Source organism: Neoarius graeffei, chromosome 9 (assembly GCF_027579695.1).
Source record: "Neoarius graeffei isolate fNeoGra1 chromosome 9, fNeoGra1.pri, whole genome shotgun sequence".
Classification (NCBI taxonomy): domain Eukaryota; kingdom Metazoa; phylum Chordata; class Actinopteri; order Siluriformes; family Ariidae; genus Neoarius; species Neoarius graeffei.
In genome coordinates this window covers 94,023,159-94,040,999 of record NC_083577.1, presented here as the reverse complement: position 1 = coordinate 94,040,999, position 17,841 = coordinate 94,023,159, and the positions used below count along the sequence as shown (strand labels likewise).

Sequence of the window (17,841 nt, the reverse complement as noted above, 5' to 3'; positions counted from 1 at the left end):
GGAACAGGTTTGGACTCTAATACCCCTTTTTCACCAACATGGAATGGATTCCGTTCTTGTCTATGCACCAAATTTTGAACTGTTCAGAGCATCTCATCTCATCTCATTATCTCTAGCCGCTTTATCCTTCTACAGGGTCGCAGGCAAGCTGGAACCTATCCCAGCTGACTACGGGCGAAAGGCGGGGTTCACCCTGGACAAGTCGCCAGGGCATCACAGGGCTGACACACAGACACAGGGCTGACACACAGACACACAACCATTCACACCTACGGTCAATTCAGAGTCACCAGTTAACCTAACCTGCATGTCTTTGGACTGTGGGGGAAACCGGAGCACCCGGAGGAAACCCACACGGACACGGGGAGAACATGCAAACTCCACACAGAAAGGCCCTTGCCGGCCACGGGGCTCAAACCCGGACCTTCTTGCTGTGAGGCGACAGCGCTAACCACTACACCACCGTGCCACCCTAGTTTTAAATCGATTTTCCATTTATTTAACACTTTCAGGATACCAAACCAAAGTTGCTCCCTTTATATCTGTAACATTTACAGTATTTACTGCCTGAGAAGGTTGTTTTCAGGAAAGTGTGAGAAATCACTTTAAACCATCACTCTAATTTCACACACATCGTTATCCTGATTTCTGTTTCTAGCTTGTATTTGCCATTCTTCATCCAGCATGTCTCTGGTGCATCTCTGCTCATAATCCCAAATTAAACACAAGATCACTGCCAGCAGTGATCACGGGGGCCAAGCACTTTCTCGCCCCACCTCCTGAACCATGAAGGAAGACTGGAAGCCACTGGACCTTCAGCACTTCTTCCCACAGAGGTACACTTTATGGCCAAAACATATGTACCATCACACCCATCTGTGATTCTTCTCCAAACTGTTGCACACAATTGTACAGAATGTCTTTATATACTGAAGTATTACAACTTCCTTCCACTGGAACTCATACCCCTTTTTGGCCATCAGGGAACAAGTTATTGATCATCCAGCATCAAAGCATCAAGGCAAGGTGAGAAGCATTTTGTGAAGTATGTCGATCCAATTTCTCTATCAATTTTCTTCAAATATGTTACTCAGAATGCAGGGCAATGCACCATTTTACACTGTTTTTTCAATGTCATACAGTCTGATCTACTGCTTTTCATTCTGAAGAGTTGGCAAATATGGATTCTTTGAACCTTGGTGCCAGCTACCGAACCAGCCCACATTTTCACCAGTTTTGAGCAGAACCGTTGTAATCAAGGATGCGTCATGAATGGAGGGTGTGGCACAATTCACAAGGGAAGTAAACAGTAGTAGAAAGATGATGATTCACACTGATTACCTGCAAGCCTTTGTTCTGTTATTGCTTTATTTGTTTTCAGTCCATTTTTTAATGAAGTATCTTTTTCCATTGTTGCAATCTGCTTCCTCTCCAAATTAATGACACACCCACTGATGATGTCACAGTCCATGCTGGAAAAACCAGCTATATTTTGGTTCTAGCTGGGAAACAACTTTTCAGATTCCGAACCAATATATTTTTGGTTGAAATGCTCTGAACAGGGGTGGCATGGTGGTGTAGTGGTTAGCTCTGTCGCCTCACAGCAAGAAGGTCCTGGGTTCGAGCCCCGGGGCCGGCGAGGGCCTTCCTGTGTGGAGTTTGCATGTTCTCCCCGTGTCCGCGTGGGTTTCCTCCGGGTGCTCCGGTTTCCCCCACAGTCCAAAGACATGCAGGTTAGGTTAACTGGTGACTCTAAATCGAGCGTAGGTGTGAATGTGAGTGTGAATGGTTGTCTGTGTCTATGTGTCAGCCCTGTGATGACCTGGCGACTTGTCCAGGGTGAACCCCGCCTTTCGCCCGTAGTCAGCTGGGATAGGATCCAGCTCGCCTGCGACCCTGTAGAACAGGATAAAGCGGCTACAGATAATGAGATGAGACGTAAATGTTTTATGAAACCCTTTATGAATGGGAATCGACTCCCGAGTTCGACTCACTCGAAAGAGTCGTTTAAAGGATTCGGTCCGTAATGGATCGATTCTTCCAGCAGCGCAGTGAAAGCAGAGGCAGGACGGGAAAGATCTTACAGTCCAACACTAATCAGAACCCTGGAGCTCCTCGAACTCCCCTCAGACTGACAGAGTAAATGCAGGAAATCAGGAAGTAGAGAGAGATCAGCATGTTAAACCCTGCTGCTAACGGGGACTCGGTGCCTGTGCTCTGCAGCTATGCGGAGGAGTACCTGGAGCTGGTCGAGTCTTTACCGCTGGACCTGCAGAGAGGGGTTTCTCTCATGAGGGAGATAGATGCAAAATATCAAGGTGGGTTTATTACACTGGACACGGCCTCTTTACGCTCAGACCCAATCAAGTGTTCAGGGTTCCGCCAAACAAATAAACAAAACCCTGAAATAAACAAACAGCTCAGACAGCTTCCTGTATGTTGGGGAAATAAACCTTTTACCATTTAATGTAACTGTTTTTGTTGTAATCAGAATACATTCGATTGTAACTTATTATTATCATTATATACTAATTACAGAAAAAGCGGTAACTTCATTTAAGCAAATTACGCTATTATTAAATTGTTTTATTTATATAATTCGTATTTGCACTAGTAAACATCACGCTTTCCACAGGAACCTGGTTAGCTTGGTTAGCATGTCCATAACTAGCGCGCTAACGGATCAGTCTTTCTGTACTAGCTAAAGAAATCTTTTTTTTTATGTAGCTAATCAGTTAGTTTTAATTTTCTTTTTTTAATGCGACGTTATTTTGGAAATATGTTCAGTTTTCCAGCTAAAATATATTTTATTTCGTAAAATTATCTAGGCTAAGCTAATCAACCAAGCTAACATTCTTTATCCAGCTAGCTAACTTGTCTACGCGGTGATTCGTTACCCTGGCAACAAGTTCAGGTTGCCACGCCCAGCTCGAGAATATTCTTTTTCCGTTATTAATAAGATAAGAATGCTAAATTAGCGAGCTAACGCCTATTAGCTTTAGCAATAGAAAGCTTACGTTTATAAGTGTATCTAGCCATGCTAAACAGCTAGGTGTTTATGCTAGCAGCTAGCTAGGGTTCGGTGAAATTAGCACTTTTTTTTAACGTTAGAAGTATTATATTTAATCCCTCCGGAGATGTGTACAGTGGTGAAGTTCCATAGCGTGTTTCCTTGTGTCCGAAGGGGATGAGTAATAAACACAAAGATAAAAAACAAACCAAACCCTATTCTGGTGTTCGGCGCGTTATGATGGCTGGGTTTTGGTTAATACGCTGGAAAAGTGGATTAAGTTAACGAACTGTTTTGTAAAGTTAAGAGATTCTTTTTTTTAGTTAGTTAGAATATAATTTGTTCACACACGAGTTTAAAAACATGACAGAAAGAGAAAGAAGTGGGACAGAAATATTAATCAGTTATTCATCTTTAAACATGTAAATCAGGGAATATTATGAATTATTAATGAGCGGGAAATAAAAGCTCAGAGTAAAGGTTGTGAGGAGTAAATCTGGATGTGGTGACGGTCTCAGATGTAAAGATGTGAGAATAATGACATGGAGGGGAAAAAGTAAGAGTTAATTGTGTTTATGTAAACATTTACAGTTCAGACAACTTCTACAAAACATTTTTGATATGTCTGTCTAGTTTATATTTCCAAAACCATGAACCAAAAATAAGCTTATCGTTCTCAGACGGTGGATTTGAACGTGATCTTTAGTGGCGTCCAAGATTCATTCATCTATTTTCATGTAGCTTGATGGTGTCCTGTATTACCCACAGTGCTGATAGCGCTGTACTGGGATTCCCCCTTCACATCATCTCTACTGAACAAGAGCACTGCGGCGGTGCTTTAGTCTTTATTCTGTCCATCTCTCAGCACCTCGTCTGTAAACTCTTCTCCAGAAGATCAAAACTTTGATGCTAATCCCAGTGTCAACACCATCACACTCCTTTCGGAGATAGATCACTCGCGAGCTGAGTCTCTGTGTCATGGCTGCAGTGCATGCTGGGTGTCTGAGTACAGCTTTTGTCCAAATGTCTCCACTGCTGAGACACTGGACATAACATTTCACTGGAAAATGAAAAAGGAGTTTTTTCATAACGCAAGAGTGATAAAACAGTAGATTGTTACACATTGTAAAATTACAACAATCTTCATGCAACTGAGAAGACATTCACTGTTTGTTTGGTAGTTTGATGAGCTAGGTTTGTCCCACATTTGTCTTCAGGAGCTTAATTTGTCCTAACTGGTCCATTTTCAGAGATCCTGAAGGAGCTGAATGACGTTTATGAGAAGCACAAGCAGGAAACGGATCCTTTCCAGCGACGGCGTCTCCTCCAGCACGTTCAGCGCTCTCTGATCCGTACTCAAGAGTTGGGAGATGAAAAGATCCAGATCGCGGGACAGATGGTGGAGCTGGTGGAGAACCGCACTCGTCAGTTCGAGTGGCAGGTGGAGCTTTTCCAGGCTTGTCAGAGTTCCCCAGAGAGCACCGTGTCCGTTGGGAGCGCCGCTTCCCCTGCTGTGACGACTGTAAACCTGACACCACTGTCTACGCCGCTTATGTCTCTGGGCAAAACGGGGACAGACAGAAAGCGGGAGGAAATACCAGGGTCGGGGGATAAGGTGAGCGGGAAGCGTTCGCGGAGACAAAAGAGTGGCTCTGAAAATCGGGACAACTCCAATTGTGGTTTGGAGCACAGCAACGACACTGTGAGCGTCATCACCCCAAAAGAGAAGAAGGCCAGGACGTCGTCGACATCGTCGACGAAAAAGAAAAAGAGGTCCAAAGCGAAGCAGGAGAGAGAAGCGTCTCCGACAGACCTCCCCATCGACCCGAACGAACCCACGTACTGCCTGTGTGAGCAGGTTTCGTATGGAGAGATGATCTGCTGTGACAACGACAAGTGCCCCATCGAGTGGTTCCACTTCTCCTGCGTCGACCTGCACCACAAGCCCAAGGGAAAGTGGTACTGTCCGAAATGCAGAGGGGACAACGAGAAGACAATGGACAAAACCCTCGAGAGGGCAAAAAAGGAAAGGGCTTATAGTAGGTAGTCTCTCTCTCTCTCTCTCTCTCTCTCTCTCTCTCTCTCTCTATCTGACACACCTAGTGCCTTTCCTCTGAAAGTTAATAAATGTGGACTTCACTTCATTTCACATGATTAAGCAGCAGCATTAAAGGAAAACACCAGCTTTATTAGTATAATTTTTGTTCTGTATCTCTGTTCAATACAACTGTGTGTGAGAGAGATTATTATGGGCAGAAATTCCTACGTTTCCCTTCAAATAAAATAAAAAAAAAAACCTCCATAAAACCTGTTTACTGAATTTTATAATGAAAATCTACAGCCAGCTGTTGCAGTTTAAAGTTTTTGCGAATAAAACGTTGTGGATTTCACCAACAGCTTTCGGATTCTGATTTTCTTCAGTCTCTGCACGTTTGGTATGACCTTCTAAAGAAGTAACAAATCCACCCACTTGGCTCGAATGATTCCTCGGTCCAATCCGGCGGCTCGTTTAGAGCAGCAATTCCTCAGTTTCGGCTTACGATCCGTCTACAGTTTGATGCACAACAATCGGAAAGAAAAACATCACCATGGTTTTGTGGCGTTATATATGAGCTCTCATTAAATGTGTAGAAAAGAAAAATCGAGCTTGAAGGATGTAGCAGAGGTCATTGGTAGCTGGCAGTTAGTTTGCTTTGTTCGTCTAATCTAAGAAGGAAGTGAGTACAAAGCTGAGAACGAGAAGGTTCAAGTGTGTTTGGATTTAATGAGTTAACTTTTGAAAATGTGTACCGTTTAGCGCAGCTACTACTGTTTCTCATCGGAACTAAGAAAACGTTGGACAGGCCACACCCAAAAGTAACTTATCACTTGCTAGCGTGAACGTAGGACATCTTCTAAATAAAAACACTGCTGTGAATTTGTTTTGGTGAACAGTTTGAAAAGTTATTTAGATGTTATTTTTATGGTTTATTTCCAAGCAGTGTTTTAATCAGCACTTCGTTTGTTTGTTTGTTTGTTTGTTTGTTTGTTTGTTTGTTTTTGTTTGAAGAATATAGACGTTGGTACAGAAATTAAATAAGTACTGGGTCAATGCTTGAGATGTCCTGTGTGTTTGTTTTTTAATTCTAATTCTGTTCGTATCAGACTGTAATGAGTTTGCGTTCGATGTTTTCAGTGTTTATCCCCGGCATTTAACAGCTGTGTTCGGTCTTCATTATCACGGGTTCTGGTTTATTTTCCCTCACTAAAGAGAAATGTAGAAATTCTTATTCCAAATAAACACACACAGGAACCTGGAGGAGTTCTGTAAAGTTTCTCTATTTGCATCTAGTTGTATTCAGGTCTGCATGACTCTCAAATCTCTTTATGTACACAATATCAGCATTTCATATCATTGCGTTTTTGTATTTCAGTTTACATCATATTCAGTGCCACAGTTACAATAAAACCAGAATTATACACATCCTGGATTGCACCTTTTTCTATTTTCATAGAAATACAAATTTTCAACTTCACCCTGTCCTCTGTGTGTGTGTGTGTGTGTGTGTGTGTGAGAGAGTGAGATCACGTATGTTAGTAGTTCTCACTCTGTTTTTGTCGCTCTCGAAGTTTCCCATTAATGCTTTTCATCCTCTCAGCCTGTTCTACACGGAGGAAGGAAAAGGGGCGGAGCCATCAAGGCACCACTCAGGATATTAGACATGAAATATATTTATTCTATCCACATTCACTGGATATGAGCAATGATTGGCTACTCTACTACTAGGATATCAGCTTGTATACCGTGAGTAGAGAAAAACAAAATGTTGGAGCGTGTTGCTGAACCAACCGAGTATGAAAGAAAAACTACTCAAACAAAACCTCAAAAATATCAAGTATTTTTAAAGCAGAGGTGGATAAAGTACCCAACTTCATTACTTAAGTCAAAGTACAGATCCAACTGGTCAAATGTTACTCTGATATAAGTGAAAGTTGTACAGTCAAATTTTTACTTAAAGCAGATACACAGAACCTTTATTTTAAAATAAATTTCTGAGTGGATAGTATCTCCATCCTTGACTCTTGTATGCTGCATAAATGGGAATAAAAAAAAGATAATATTTGAGAGTGAAAATCGACTGCAAAGTTGTGATTGGCACTGCCCCGCTGAGCCAGCCAGCCCTGAGTGTGTGACATCGCAGCGGGAACCGGTTTTAAAGCCGAGGCCTTTGACAGCTATAGACCAAAATCATTATAAATAAAAATTTATGGTGAAAGTAAGCAATACCGTTACCGACTTGCTCAACTAAGACTGGTTTGACTTCATTGATTGTGGGTTGACTCTCATTAAAACAGGTGTGATAACTTGTGCAACATGTACATGCATGCATTTTCACTGATAAAGAAGAAGAAACCTTTGTCACATGTACACTTCAAGCACAGTGAAATTCATCCTCTGCATTTAACCCATCTGAAGCAGTGAACACACACTCAGAGCAGTGGGCAGCCGCACTACAGCGCCCGGGGAGCAGTCAGGGGTTCGGTACCTTGCTCAAGGGCACCTCAGCCCAAGGCCGCCTCACGTCACCCTACCTTTATGTCTTTGGACTGTGGGGGAAACCGGAGCAGACACGGGGAGAACATGCAAACTCCACCCAGAAAGGCCCTCGCCGGCCACTGGGTTCGAAGCTGGAACCTTCTTGCTGTGAGGCGACTGTGCTAACCACTAAAATGTAAAAGGCTAATTAAATAATCAGATGAACTGAATCACATTCTGAAGCAAATTAAATAATCTTATACTGCTAACTTAAACACATAATACAAGTTACATGTATTAATCTAAATGCAGGTAGACAAACGAGAGTCGGAGCTTACCCATCTGTGTTCTCGCTTCTTGATGGCCGATCTTGTGGCCGATTGTTTTGAAACAATCTGACATTCAGTTGTTCGTTCAGTTCTCCGTTCCTTCACTTCTTCCACGTAAGGGCGAGATGGCAGCAATATCCAGTTTAGAAATAAGACAGCTGGTCCACTCATTCTCTCCATACTGTGTAGTCTGCCATTACTGCTGGGCTCAGACAATTACTAAAACCCGGGACGGAACAGGATGTCACCGGTTTTAACAACAACCGTGGGGAGGTCACTGCCCGAGCGATATGTCCCGTCCCGTTCCATTCCGGGTTTTAGCAACAACCCTCGGCTCATACTCCAGGAGGCACGGTGGTGTAGTGGTTAGCGCTGTCGCCTCACAGCAAGAAGGTTCCAGGTTTGAACCCAGTGGCCGGTGAGGGCCTTTCTGTGTGGAGTTCGCATGTTCTCCCCGTGTCTGTGTGGGTTTCCTCCGGGTGCTCCGGTTTCCCCCACAATCCAAAGACATGCAGTTAGATTGACATGGGGCGGCCTTGGGCTGAGGTGCCCTTGAGCGAGGTACCGAACCCCTGACTGCTCCCCGGGCGCTGTAGTGTGGCTGCCCACTGCTCTGGGTGCGTGTGTTCACTGCTTCAGATGGGTTAAATGCAGAGGATGAATTTCACTGTGCTTGAAGTGTGCATGTGACGAATAAAGGAGGACTGGTGCAACTGAACTCACTTTAAAAAAAAATGCTTGTTTTATTTTTCTTTAATTGGTACTGCACCCTCTTTCAATACAGGCTTATAGCCAACGCTCCTCAACAGATCAGAGGTCTCGTACGAGTCTGCAGTAAAATGTGCAGAGCAGAGGAGAGACCACTTCATAGGCACCCAATGTGCCCGTGAACTTCTCACAAAACACATCCAAATCTTTGCAGTTTGAACATTCTTGGGCCATGAATGCAACGTAAATCCACCTTCTGTCGTGTTGCTGCACCGGCCAGCAACACATCTACGTGGCATGACGATAAATTAGCTCAAAATGGAGGATCAGCGTTGCAGTCAGCTCTGTGTTTTAGTATAGCGGAAATGGCGATGAGACCGATAGACTTCCTGCTGTGACGTTACGGACGTCAAGGTCATTCACTCAGACCGCTACCTATATAAATCACTTTAATCATAAAAATTACTATATTAGATTTATTGTTAACACTTAAAATTATTCCAGTGCCATTCTTGAGGTCTCAAGGCATTTATAAACGAAAGTGAGGCCATGACTCTGCATATATGCTTTAAGTTAAAGTACTGGAGTATTTGCGTTTAAAAATACTTAAGTATTAAAAGTACATTTTCTGTCAACGCGTTGTTGTATTATTGCCACAGCCCTTACAAAACCTAATGCCTCTGAAACAATCGACTGGATTTACTGACTAACTTGTAGAACCTATAGAATAAACACCTGGTAGAACATCACAAAATGAAACACAACTGAACTGAAAAAAATCCATTGTATTTTTTTTTAAATTGTAACACTCCTCCCCACCCCCAACAAAGCAGCATGGTAGTGTTCTGACCCGGCTCTGGCAGTGTGTGCACACGTATGTCAAGTCAAGTTTATGTGTATAGCGCTTTTAACAATAAACATTGTCGCAAAGCAGCTTTACAGAATTTGAACGACTTAAAACATGAGCTAATTTTATCCCTAATCTATCCCCAATGATGAAGCCTGTGGCGACGGTGGCAAGGAAAAACTCCCTCAGATGACATCAGACTCAGAAGAAACCTCGAGAGGAACCAGACTCAAAAGGGAACTCATCCTCATTTGGGCAACAACAGAAAACATGACTATAACATTAACAGTTTTAACATGAAGTCAGTTTCGTTGATGTTATAAACTCTTCATTGATGGAAACTTGAGTGCAAAACTGTTCATGACAACTGCAGTCCTAAAGTTAGCAAGTCAACTGTAGTCCTCAGCCATAAAAGCATTACTGTAAGATTCCAGAGCGTCTTCCAGGTGTAACTAACAACTGTCCTCATGGGGGCGTCCTCCACAGGAGCGGTGCGATAAAACTCCAACCAGATACAGGGCACCAGGATGGATCAAGCAGGTCTGAGGGGCAGAAGAGGTTTAGCATCTCGAGCCCAGGACCGACATGTAACTCAGAGGAACAGATTGGGGGGGGAGAGAGAAAACACAGGTTGTTAGGTATGCCCTAAAAATGGCACAAGTATTAAATCTGTGTGGTAGGCTCGCAGAGACGAGAGTCTTGACATCAAGCATAATAAACAACAATGGCATGTTAATATGGTTAAAAAATATCATGACCTGCTCTGGCTGGATGCTTGATTGGGTGATCGGAGCACACTCCTCAGCAATGATGGGATGCAGATGGGACCCTTAGGGCTGGCCAAGACAATTCAGTTACATTTCACCGGGTCTGAGACATGCGACAGAAAGTCTGACGGCCGATTCCCTGCAGGCTACGATAGCCAGTCGAGGTCTCCACCCTCTCCACCAAAAGATTTCCTGTTGACTCCATGTAACTCAGAGGGACAGATTTGGGGGGGGGGGGGGGGGAGAGGGAAAGAAAACACAGGTTGTTAGGTATGCCCAATGTCACCTGAATAAGTAGGAACAGTATACATATTGCACTGAGTACAAGCAGGGACTCCGGCAACTATGACAGCATAACTAAAAGGGGAGATCCAGAAGGTAACACAGGCATGAGGGAGCCCCGGGACATAAAGCAGCAGCCACTACACCGTCAACAAACTCGAGTGAGCAAGCGAGTGGGGACTGACAGCATCCATACATCCCAGTTTACCAAAACACTCTGTCTGAGGACCCTCCAGATCTACTCCTTTACCTCATAAACACCATTAACACAAGGCTTGACTAAACAGATATGTTTTCAGCCGAGACTTAAATGCTGAGACTGTGTCTGATTCCTGAACACAACTTGGAAGGCTGTTCCATAACTGTGGGGCTTTGTAAGAAAAGGCTCCGCCCCCTGATGTAGCCTTCACTATACGAGGTACCAGCAGATAGCCTGCACCTTTTGATCTAAGTAGGCGTGGCGGGTCAAAGAGGAGCAGAAGTTCGCTCAGGTACTGTGGTGCGAGACCATTCAGTGCTTTAAAGGTCAATAGTAGTATTTTATAATCAGTATGAAATTTGATTGGTAGCCAATGCAGTGTGGATAAGACAGGGGTGATGGGGTCATATTTTCTAGTTCTAGTAAGGACTCTTGCTGCTGCATTTTGAACTAACTGGAGCTTGTTTATGCACTTATTGGAACATCCAGACAGTAAGGCATTACAATAATCCAACTTGGAGGGAACGAAAGCATGAACTAGTTTTTCCACGTCATGTAGTGACATTAAATTTCTTATCTTAGCAATATTTCTGAGATGAAAGAAAGCTATCCGGGTGATGTTATCAATGTGAGTTTCGAATGAAAGACTGGGGTCAATAATCACCCCGAGGTCTTTTACTGCTGCACGTGAAGAAACAGAAAGGCCATCCAGAGTTACTGTGGAATCAGAAAACTTACTTCTAGCTGCATGTGGTCCGAGTACAAGTACTTCAGTCTTGTCAGAGTTAAGCAGAAGGAAGTTAATAAGCATCCAGTGTCTAATGTCCTTTACACATTCCTCAATTCTATTAAGCTGGTGTCTCTCATCAGGTTTTGCAGAAACATACAACTGTGTGTCATTAGCATAACAGTGGAAACTAATTCAATGTTTACGAATAATATCATGTGTATGTTACAGGGCTTTACATTAGCACCCGCCTGCCCACCAAATGCAGGTAAAATTCGGCTTTGCCGGGGAATGACTTTAGTCCCACTAGCCACTTTGGCGGGTGGTTTATTTTGTGGTATGACAATATATATTTAATTGTAGTTTTCTCTGAAGGCATCTGATATAATAAACGCATTGCAATGTAATATTACGTGCCTACAACTCCCATGAGCACCTGCATAAACATTCTGACACAGCATGTTAGAATTACTTAGAATGTTTGTTAACGTCTCAGATAAAATCAGTGATACGGTAACCTGTGGTTAATGAACGAAGCAACAAAGATGCTGACAACTGACAAGCGCACTATGTGGCGGCACATAGCTGGAGTTTCAAACCTTGCTGCTCAGGAAAAAGGGGCAGAGATGATCAGGGCCGGAGCAGCATTTTAAAATCACAGAGGTCTGTGATGTGCAAAGCGCGCGCCGAAACATTTCCGCCATATTTAAATGAGAGGGTGAATTACACATCACACAAGAGATCTATTACTGAAATTACTTTTAATGGTGTTTGAACTGAATATCATCAGTTTTTAAAAAAAATCATGTATGTGGCAAGAGTAAGAATAATTTAAGCGTGTTTAATGGTTTGATCTGGGCCAAGCAATGAGGACAAAAGATCCCCTAACCATGTAGCCTATGGAACTGAGATACATTAGCAATCTGGCATCCGTTACACCTACACAAAAAAAAAATTCGGGAAAAAAAATCAGTATACACCACCATGTTTTAGGCAAAGTTATCCAAGGCAAACATAAGTTGAAACTTTCCACTCTATTGCTTTGGCTTATCGAATGATTTATTTTTAAAATCACAAAGAAGGCAGGCTGTCATGGAACAGACAGGAGAGAAGATCAAATGCGCTCAAACCACAGTTAATTAATAATAGGGGAAAAGGGAGTATGTGTGTGGGTGAAGTCCAGAGGCAGGAGAACTAAGAGGCAGGGATGGCTGGTGGTGACATCTGAGGTCTCCCATCCAAGTACTGACCAGGCCCAACCCTGCTTAGCTTCTGAGCTCTAACAGGAGCTGGCATAGTCAGAGAGCTGTGGCCTGACAGAACTTGGGTATCAGGCAGTCTCCAAGCGAGCAGTCCCTCAGCAGGCAGGAGTTAGAGAGCAAACTGGAACACAGAGTCACAAATCAGGTAGCAAGATAGGAGACAGAAGGCAGATCAGGTTACCGGGGCTGGAGAGCAGACAGAGTCAAACGAAACAGAAGGCAGGTCAGGGTACCGGGGCTGGAGAGCAGACAGAGTCAAACGGAACAGAACAATTTCAGGAGTCAGAGTAGTAGGAACACAGAGCAGGATATCAGGCTGAGAGTTGCAGACGATCTGACACTGAGGCTAGGGAGAACTGCAGCTTAAATACACCCAGGGGGAAGCAGGTGATCGGCAACAGCCAATGACAGTCACTGAAAGTTAATAAGAGGAAGTGAGTGCTGGCGTGGCTGGTAATGCTGAGTGGAGATGTTACCTGAAGAGAGAAGCCCACAGGTAGGACCATGACAGAACCCCCCCCCCCCTCAAGGGACGGCTCCAGAAGTCCCTAGCCACAGATCCACCAAGATGGGAGGGAGGAGGGGGAATACCGGTGGAGGGTCAGAATTCCTCTGACCGGTCAGTGTCCATAGCCTCTGCACCCTCTTCACCATCAGAAGAATCGTCATCCAAGGGCCCCCGCCCAGGATTCGGTTCAGTGTCAGGCTCAGGTGCTGGAGCCGGGGCAGGGTCTGGAAGTGGATCCGCCTGGTGAGAACCCCTACATCGGCCCCGTCGGATGGAAGGCTGGTCAGGGTGTAGCCGATGGAAGTCGGCGATGAGGGCCGGATCCAGAATCCTTCCAGCGGGAACCCACATCCTCTCCTCAGGACCATAGCCCTCCCAATCCACCAGGTATTGGAGGCCCCTGCCCCTGAGTCGTGACTTCAGCAGTTGCCGGACGGAGTAGACCGGGCCACCGTCGATGAGACGAGGAGGAGGAGGAGGAGGTGCAGCTGGGACCAGCGGGCTCTCGTGCACTGGCTTGATCTTAGAGACGTGGAAGGTGGGGTGCACTCTCATGGATTTGGGTAGTCGGAGCCAGACAGCAGACTGGCTGATTATCCTCTGGATAGGGAATAGTCCGACGAACCAAGGTGCTAGCTTACGAGACTCCACCTGGAGGGGCAGGTCCTTGGCAGATAGCCACACCTTCTGGCCCACCCGGTAGGTGGGCGCAGGCATCCTCTGCCGGTTGGCACCAGTAGAGTAGCTGGTGACTGACTTGAGGAGTGCAGCGCGGGCTTGAGACCAGGTGCGGCGGCACCGGCGTGCATAGGTGAGGGCAGCCGGGCAGGTGACCTCTCCCTCCTGGCTGGGGAACAGGGGTGGTTGGTAGCCATACACACAGTGGAATGGGGACAGCCCGGTGGCTGAGCTGGTGAGGGAGTTGTGAGAGTATTCCACCCACAGCAGGTGCTCGCACCAGGCCCTAGGGTTGCGTGACGCCATGCACCGAAGTGCCTTCTCCAACTCCTGGTTAGTCCGCTCAGACTGGCCATTGGACTGGGGTCAGAATCCGGAGGTGAGGCTGGCGGTGGCCCCGAGTAGGTGACAGAACTCCTTCCAAAAAGAGGAGGCGAATTGCGGCCCCCGGTCCGAAACGATGTCCTTGGGCAGCCCATGGATGCGGAAGACATGTTGCAAGACGATTTGGGCAGTCTCCTTGGCTGACGGTAGTTTAGGGAGGGGAACAAAGTGTGCCATCTTGCTAAAGCGGTCCACGATGGTGAGTATGACCGTCATCCCGTTAGAAGGGGGTAGACCCGTAAAAAAATCCAGGGAGATGTGGGACCAGGGTCGCATAGGCATGGGCAGAGGCTGGAGCAAACCGGCAGGAGGTCGGCTGGAGGACTTATTTTGGTTACAGGTAGGGCAGGCTCGGACGAAGTCTCGCACATCCCTGCTCATAGTAGGCCACCAGAACCGTTGGGCGAGCAGGTGGTAGGTGCAAGTGGAACCAGGGTGGCAGGCTAGACGGGAGTCGTGTCCCCATTGTATAACCTGGGATCGCAGGTCTTCAGGAACGAAGAGGTGACTTGCGGGGCATGCACTGGGGCTGGGTTGGTCACGGAGGGCTTCCCACACTCGTTCTTCGATGTCCCAGGTCAGCGCAGCAACGATACAGGGGTCAGGTAGGATGGGAGCCGGGTCCTTGGAGGGGGCATCACCCTTCTGGAACTGGCGGGAGAGTGCGTCAGGCTTGGTGTTGCGAGATCCGGGCCGGTACGAAAGGGTGAAATTGAATCGGGTGAAAAAGAGAGCCCAGCGGGCCTGTCTGGGGTTGAGTCGTTTGGCGGTGCGGATGTATTCTAGATTCTTATGGTCTGTCCAGACCAGGAATGGAACTACGCACCCCTCCAGCCAGTGGCGCCATTCCTCCAGGGCGAGCTTGACCGCCAGCAGTTCCTGATTGCCAACGTCGTAATTGCGTTCGGCCGGCGACAGCCGGCGGGAGAAGAATGCACAGGGGTGGAGCTTGTTGTCATCCGCAGACCTCTGTGAGAGCACTGCCCCGACTCCCACATCCGAGGCATCCACCTCAACGATGAATTGCCGCTCCTCATCAGGCAGCCGGAGGACGGGAGCAGTGGTGAACCGAGCCTTGAGGGTGGCAAAGGCTTCGTTGGCGGCCGGAGTCCAGGTGAAGGGCTGTTTGGTGCTGGTCAAGGCAGTGAGGGGTGACGCAATGGTGCTGTAATTACGAATGAATTTCCTGTAGAAATTTGCAAAGCCCAGGAACTGCTGAAGCTGCTTCCTGCTCTCTGGTACTGGCCATGAAGTAACTGCAGAGATTTTGGCAGGGTCCATCTGGATGCTCCCTTCTGCCACGATGTACCCCAGGAACCCCACAGACTTGGCATGAAACTCACACTTCTCTGCCTTGACGAAGAGGGAGTTTTCCAGGAGACAACGGAGCACTTGCTGGAAATGCTGGGTATGTTCAGACAGGGTTTTAAAGAAGATCAGGATGTCGTCGAGGTAAATGAACACGAACTTGTTCAACATATCTCGCAGGACATCATTCACCAGAGCCTGGAATACCGCTGGCGCGTTGGTAAGGCCAAACGGCATCACCCGGTATTCATAGTGACCGGTGGGGGTGTTGAACGCGGTCTTCCACTCGTCTCCCTCCCTTATCCAAACCAGGTGGTAGGCATTCCGGAGATCGAGTTTCGTGAAGACCGTGGCTCCCTGGAGCAGCTCGAAGGCGGAGGTAAGCAGTGGGAGAGGGTATCGGTTCTTGACGGTGATGTCGTTGAGACCCCTGTAATCGATGCAGGGGCGCAGGGACCCATCCTTCTTTCCCACGAAGAAGAACCCAGCGCCAGCGGGCGAAGAGGATGGACGGATGAGGCCGGCAGCCAGAGAGTCACTGATGTAGGTCTCCATCGCCTTTCTTTCCGGGGCGGACAGATAGTAGAGATGACCCTTGGGTGGCGCAGTGCTTGGGAGGAGATCAATGGCGCAGTCGTAGGGCCGGTGAGGAGGCAAGGAAGTGGCCTTGGTTTTACTGAATACCTCCCAAAGGCTGTGATAACATGCTGGGACATTAGTGAGGTCGGGGGCAGAGCTGGCAGGTGGAGTACAGGTGTTTAGGATGGCGGCTCGTAAGCAGGTCCGATGGCAGTCCTTGCCCCATTTCTTTATCTCTCCAGTGGCCCAGTCGAGGTGAGGACTGTGCTGGCGGAGCCATGGATAGCCCAGGATGAGAGGTTGACCGGGGGAATGGAGCAGGTGAAATTGGATGATTTCGTGGTGGTTGCCTGACAGGGTCATCAGAACAGGGGCAGTGAGGCGGGTGACGGTGCCAAGGAGATGGCCATACAGCGCCCTGGCTGAAATGGGAGAGGATAGGAGGTGGCTTCGCAGGTCCAACTGGCGTGCAAGCTCAGTGTCCATGATGTTAGCCTCGGCCCCGGAGTCCACCAGGGCGGCCAGGGTGTGGGTGGAATCCAACAGACGAAGGCAGACTTGGAGCATAGGTTTCTGGCTGGTGGAGGACTGGATGGTCATTGAGCCCAGCTGGGCCCCTCCTATGTCCGGTGAGCTCGTCGCTTTTACTGGGCAAGAGGCCACACGGTGACCGTCACCCCCACAGTACAGGCACAGATTGGAGGTGATCCGACGCTGGCGCTCTGCCGGGCTGAGGGAAGCACGGCCGATCTCCATAGGCTCTGACTGGTCCGGAAGGCTCGGCGGAGAAACAGCAGGAGACGTAGCAGGGGCTGGGTCACTCCGTGTGCTGGTGACTGACTAAGCCTGGCGGGCCCTCTCTCGTCGACGGGTCTGGACCCGGCGGTCTATGCGGACGGCCAGGGCAACGGCCTCATCGAGTGTCGATGGTTGTTCATATGAGACCAGTTCGTCCTTCATGTAGTCGGCCAGGCTGTGCAGAAAGGTGTCCACCAGTGCCTGCATGTTCCACTTGCTGCGCCGGGCCACGGTCCGGAAGTCGACCGAGTAGTCAGCCACTGTTTGTCTGCCTTGGCGAATACGCAACAGTCCTCTGGATGCCTCTGCTGACGATGAGCCCAGGTCGAAGACCTTAGTCATTTCCGCTGAAAACAAGGAGAAGGAGGCACACGCCGGTGTCCGGCATTCATACTCTGCCGTCCCCCACAGGCAGGCGCGACCAGTCAGATGAGTGATGACGAAGGCCACCTTCGCTGCCTCTGACGCAAAGGTTCTGGGCTGCAGGTCGAACAGCAGCTGGCAGCTGGTCAGGAAAGCACGGACTTGGGAGGGGTCACCATCAAAACGCTCCAGACTGCCGACCTTGGGTTCCGGGGTGCCGAGTGCAGCAGGAGCACCTTCCGGAGCTGGCATGTCAACAGCGGGTATGACAGGGGCTGATGCAACAAGGGGCGACGGTGGTTGACTCAGAGGAGCAGTGGGTGCTAGAGCGGTTAGCAGCTGGAGTGCTTGGTCCAGTCACTGCTGCTGATGACCAAGCTGGATCAGGGCTCCAATGTCAGCAGACATCCGACTGACATCTCCCTCGGTGCACTGCAGCCGGTCTAGGGCAGAGCATTCGGGCACTGACTCCATGTGTGGTCAGATCGTTCTGTCATGGAACAGACAGGAGAGGAGATCAAATGCGCTCAAACCACAGTTTATTAATAATAGGGGAAAAGGGAGTTGGGAGACTGT

General features: G+C 47.6%; 1 protein-coding gene across 1 annotated transcript; it reads left to right on the top strand.

Annotated features, from left to right (window-relative positions):
- The first annotated feature begins 1,950 nt into the window (after window positions 1-1,950).
- Window positions 1,951-6,473, top strand: LOC132892098 (inhibitor of growth protein 1-like). The gene is made up of 2 exons (XM_060930493.1): window positions 1,951-2,318; window positions 4,261-6,473. The coding sequence occupies exons 1-2, from the start codon at window positions 2,177-2,179 to the stop codon at window positions 5,055-5,057; spliced, it is 939 nt and encodes a 312-aa protein (XP_060786476.1). The 5' UTR covers window positions 1,951-2,176; the 3' UTR covers window positions 5,058-6,473.
- Window positions 6,474-17,841: the final 11,368 nt, after the last annotated feature.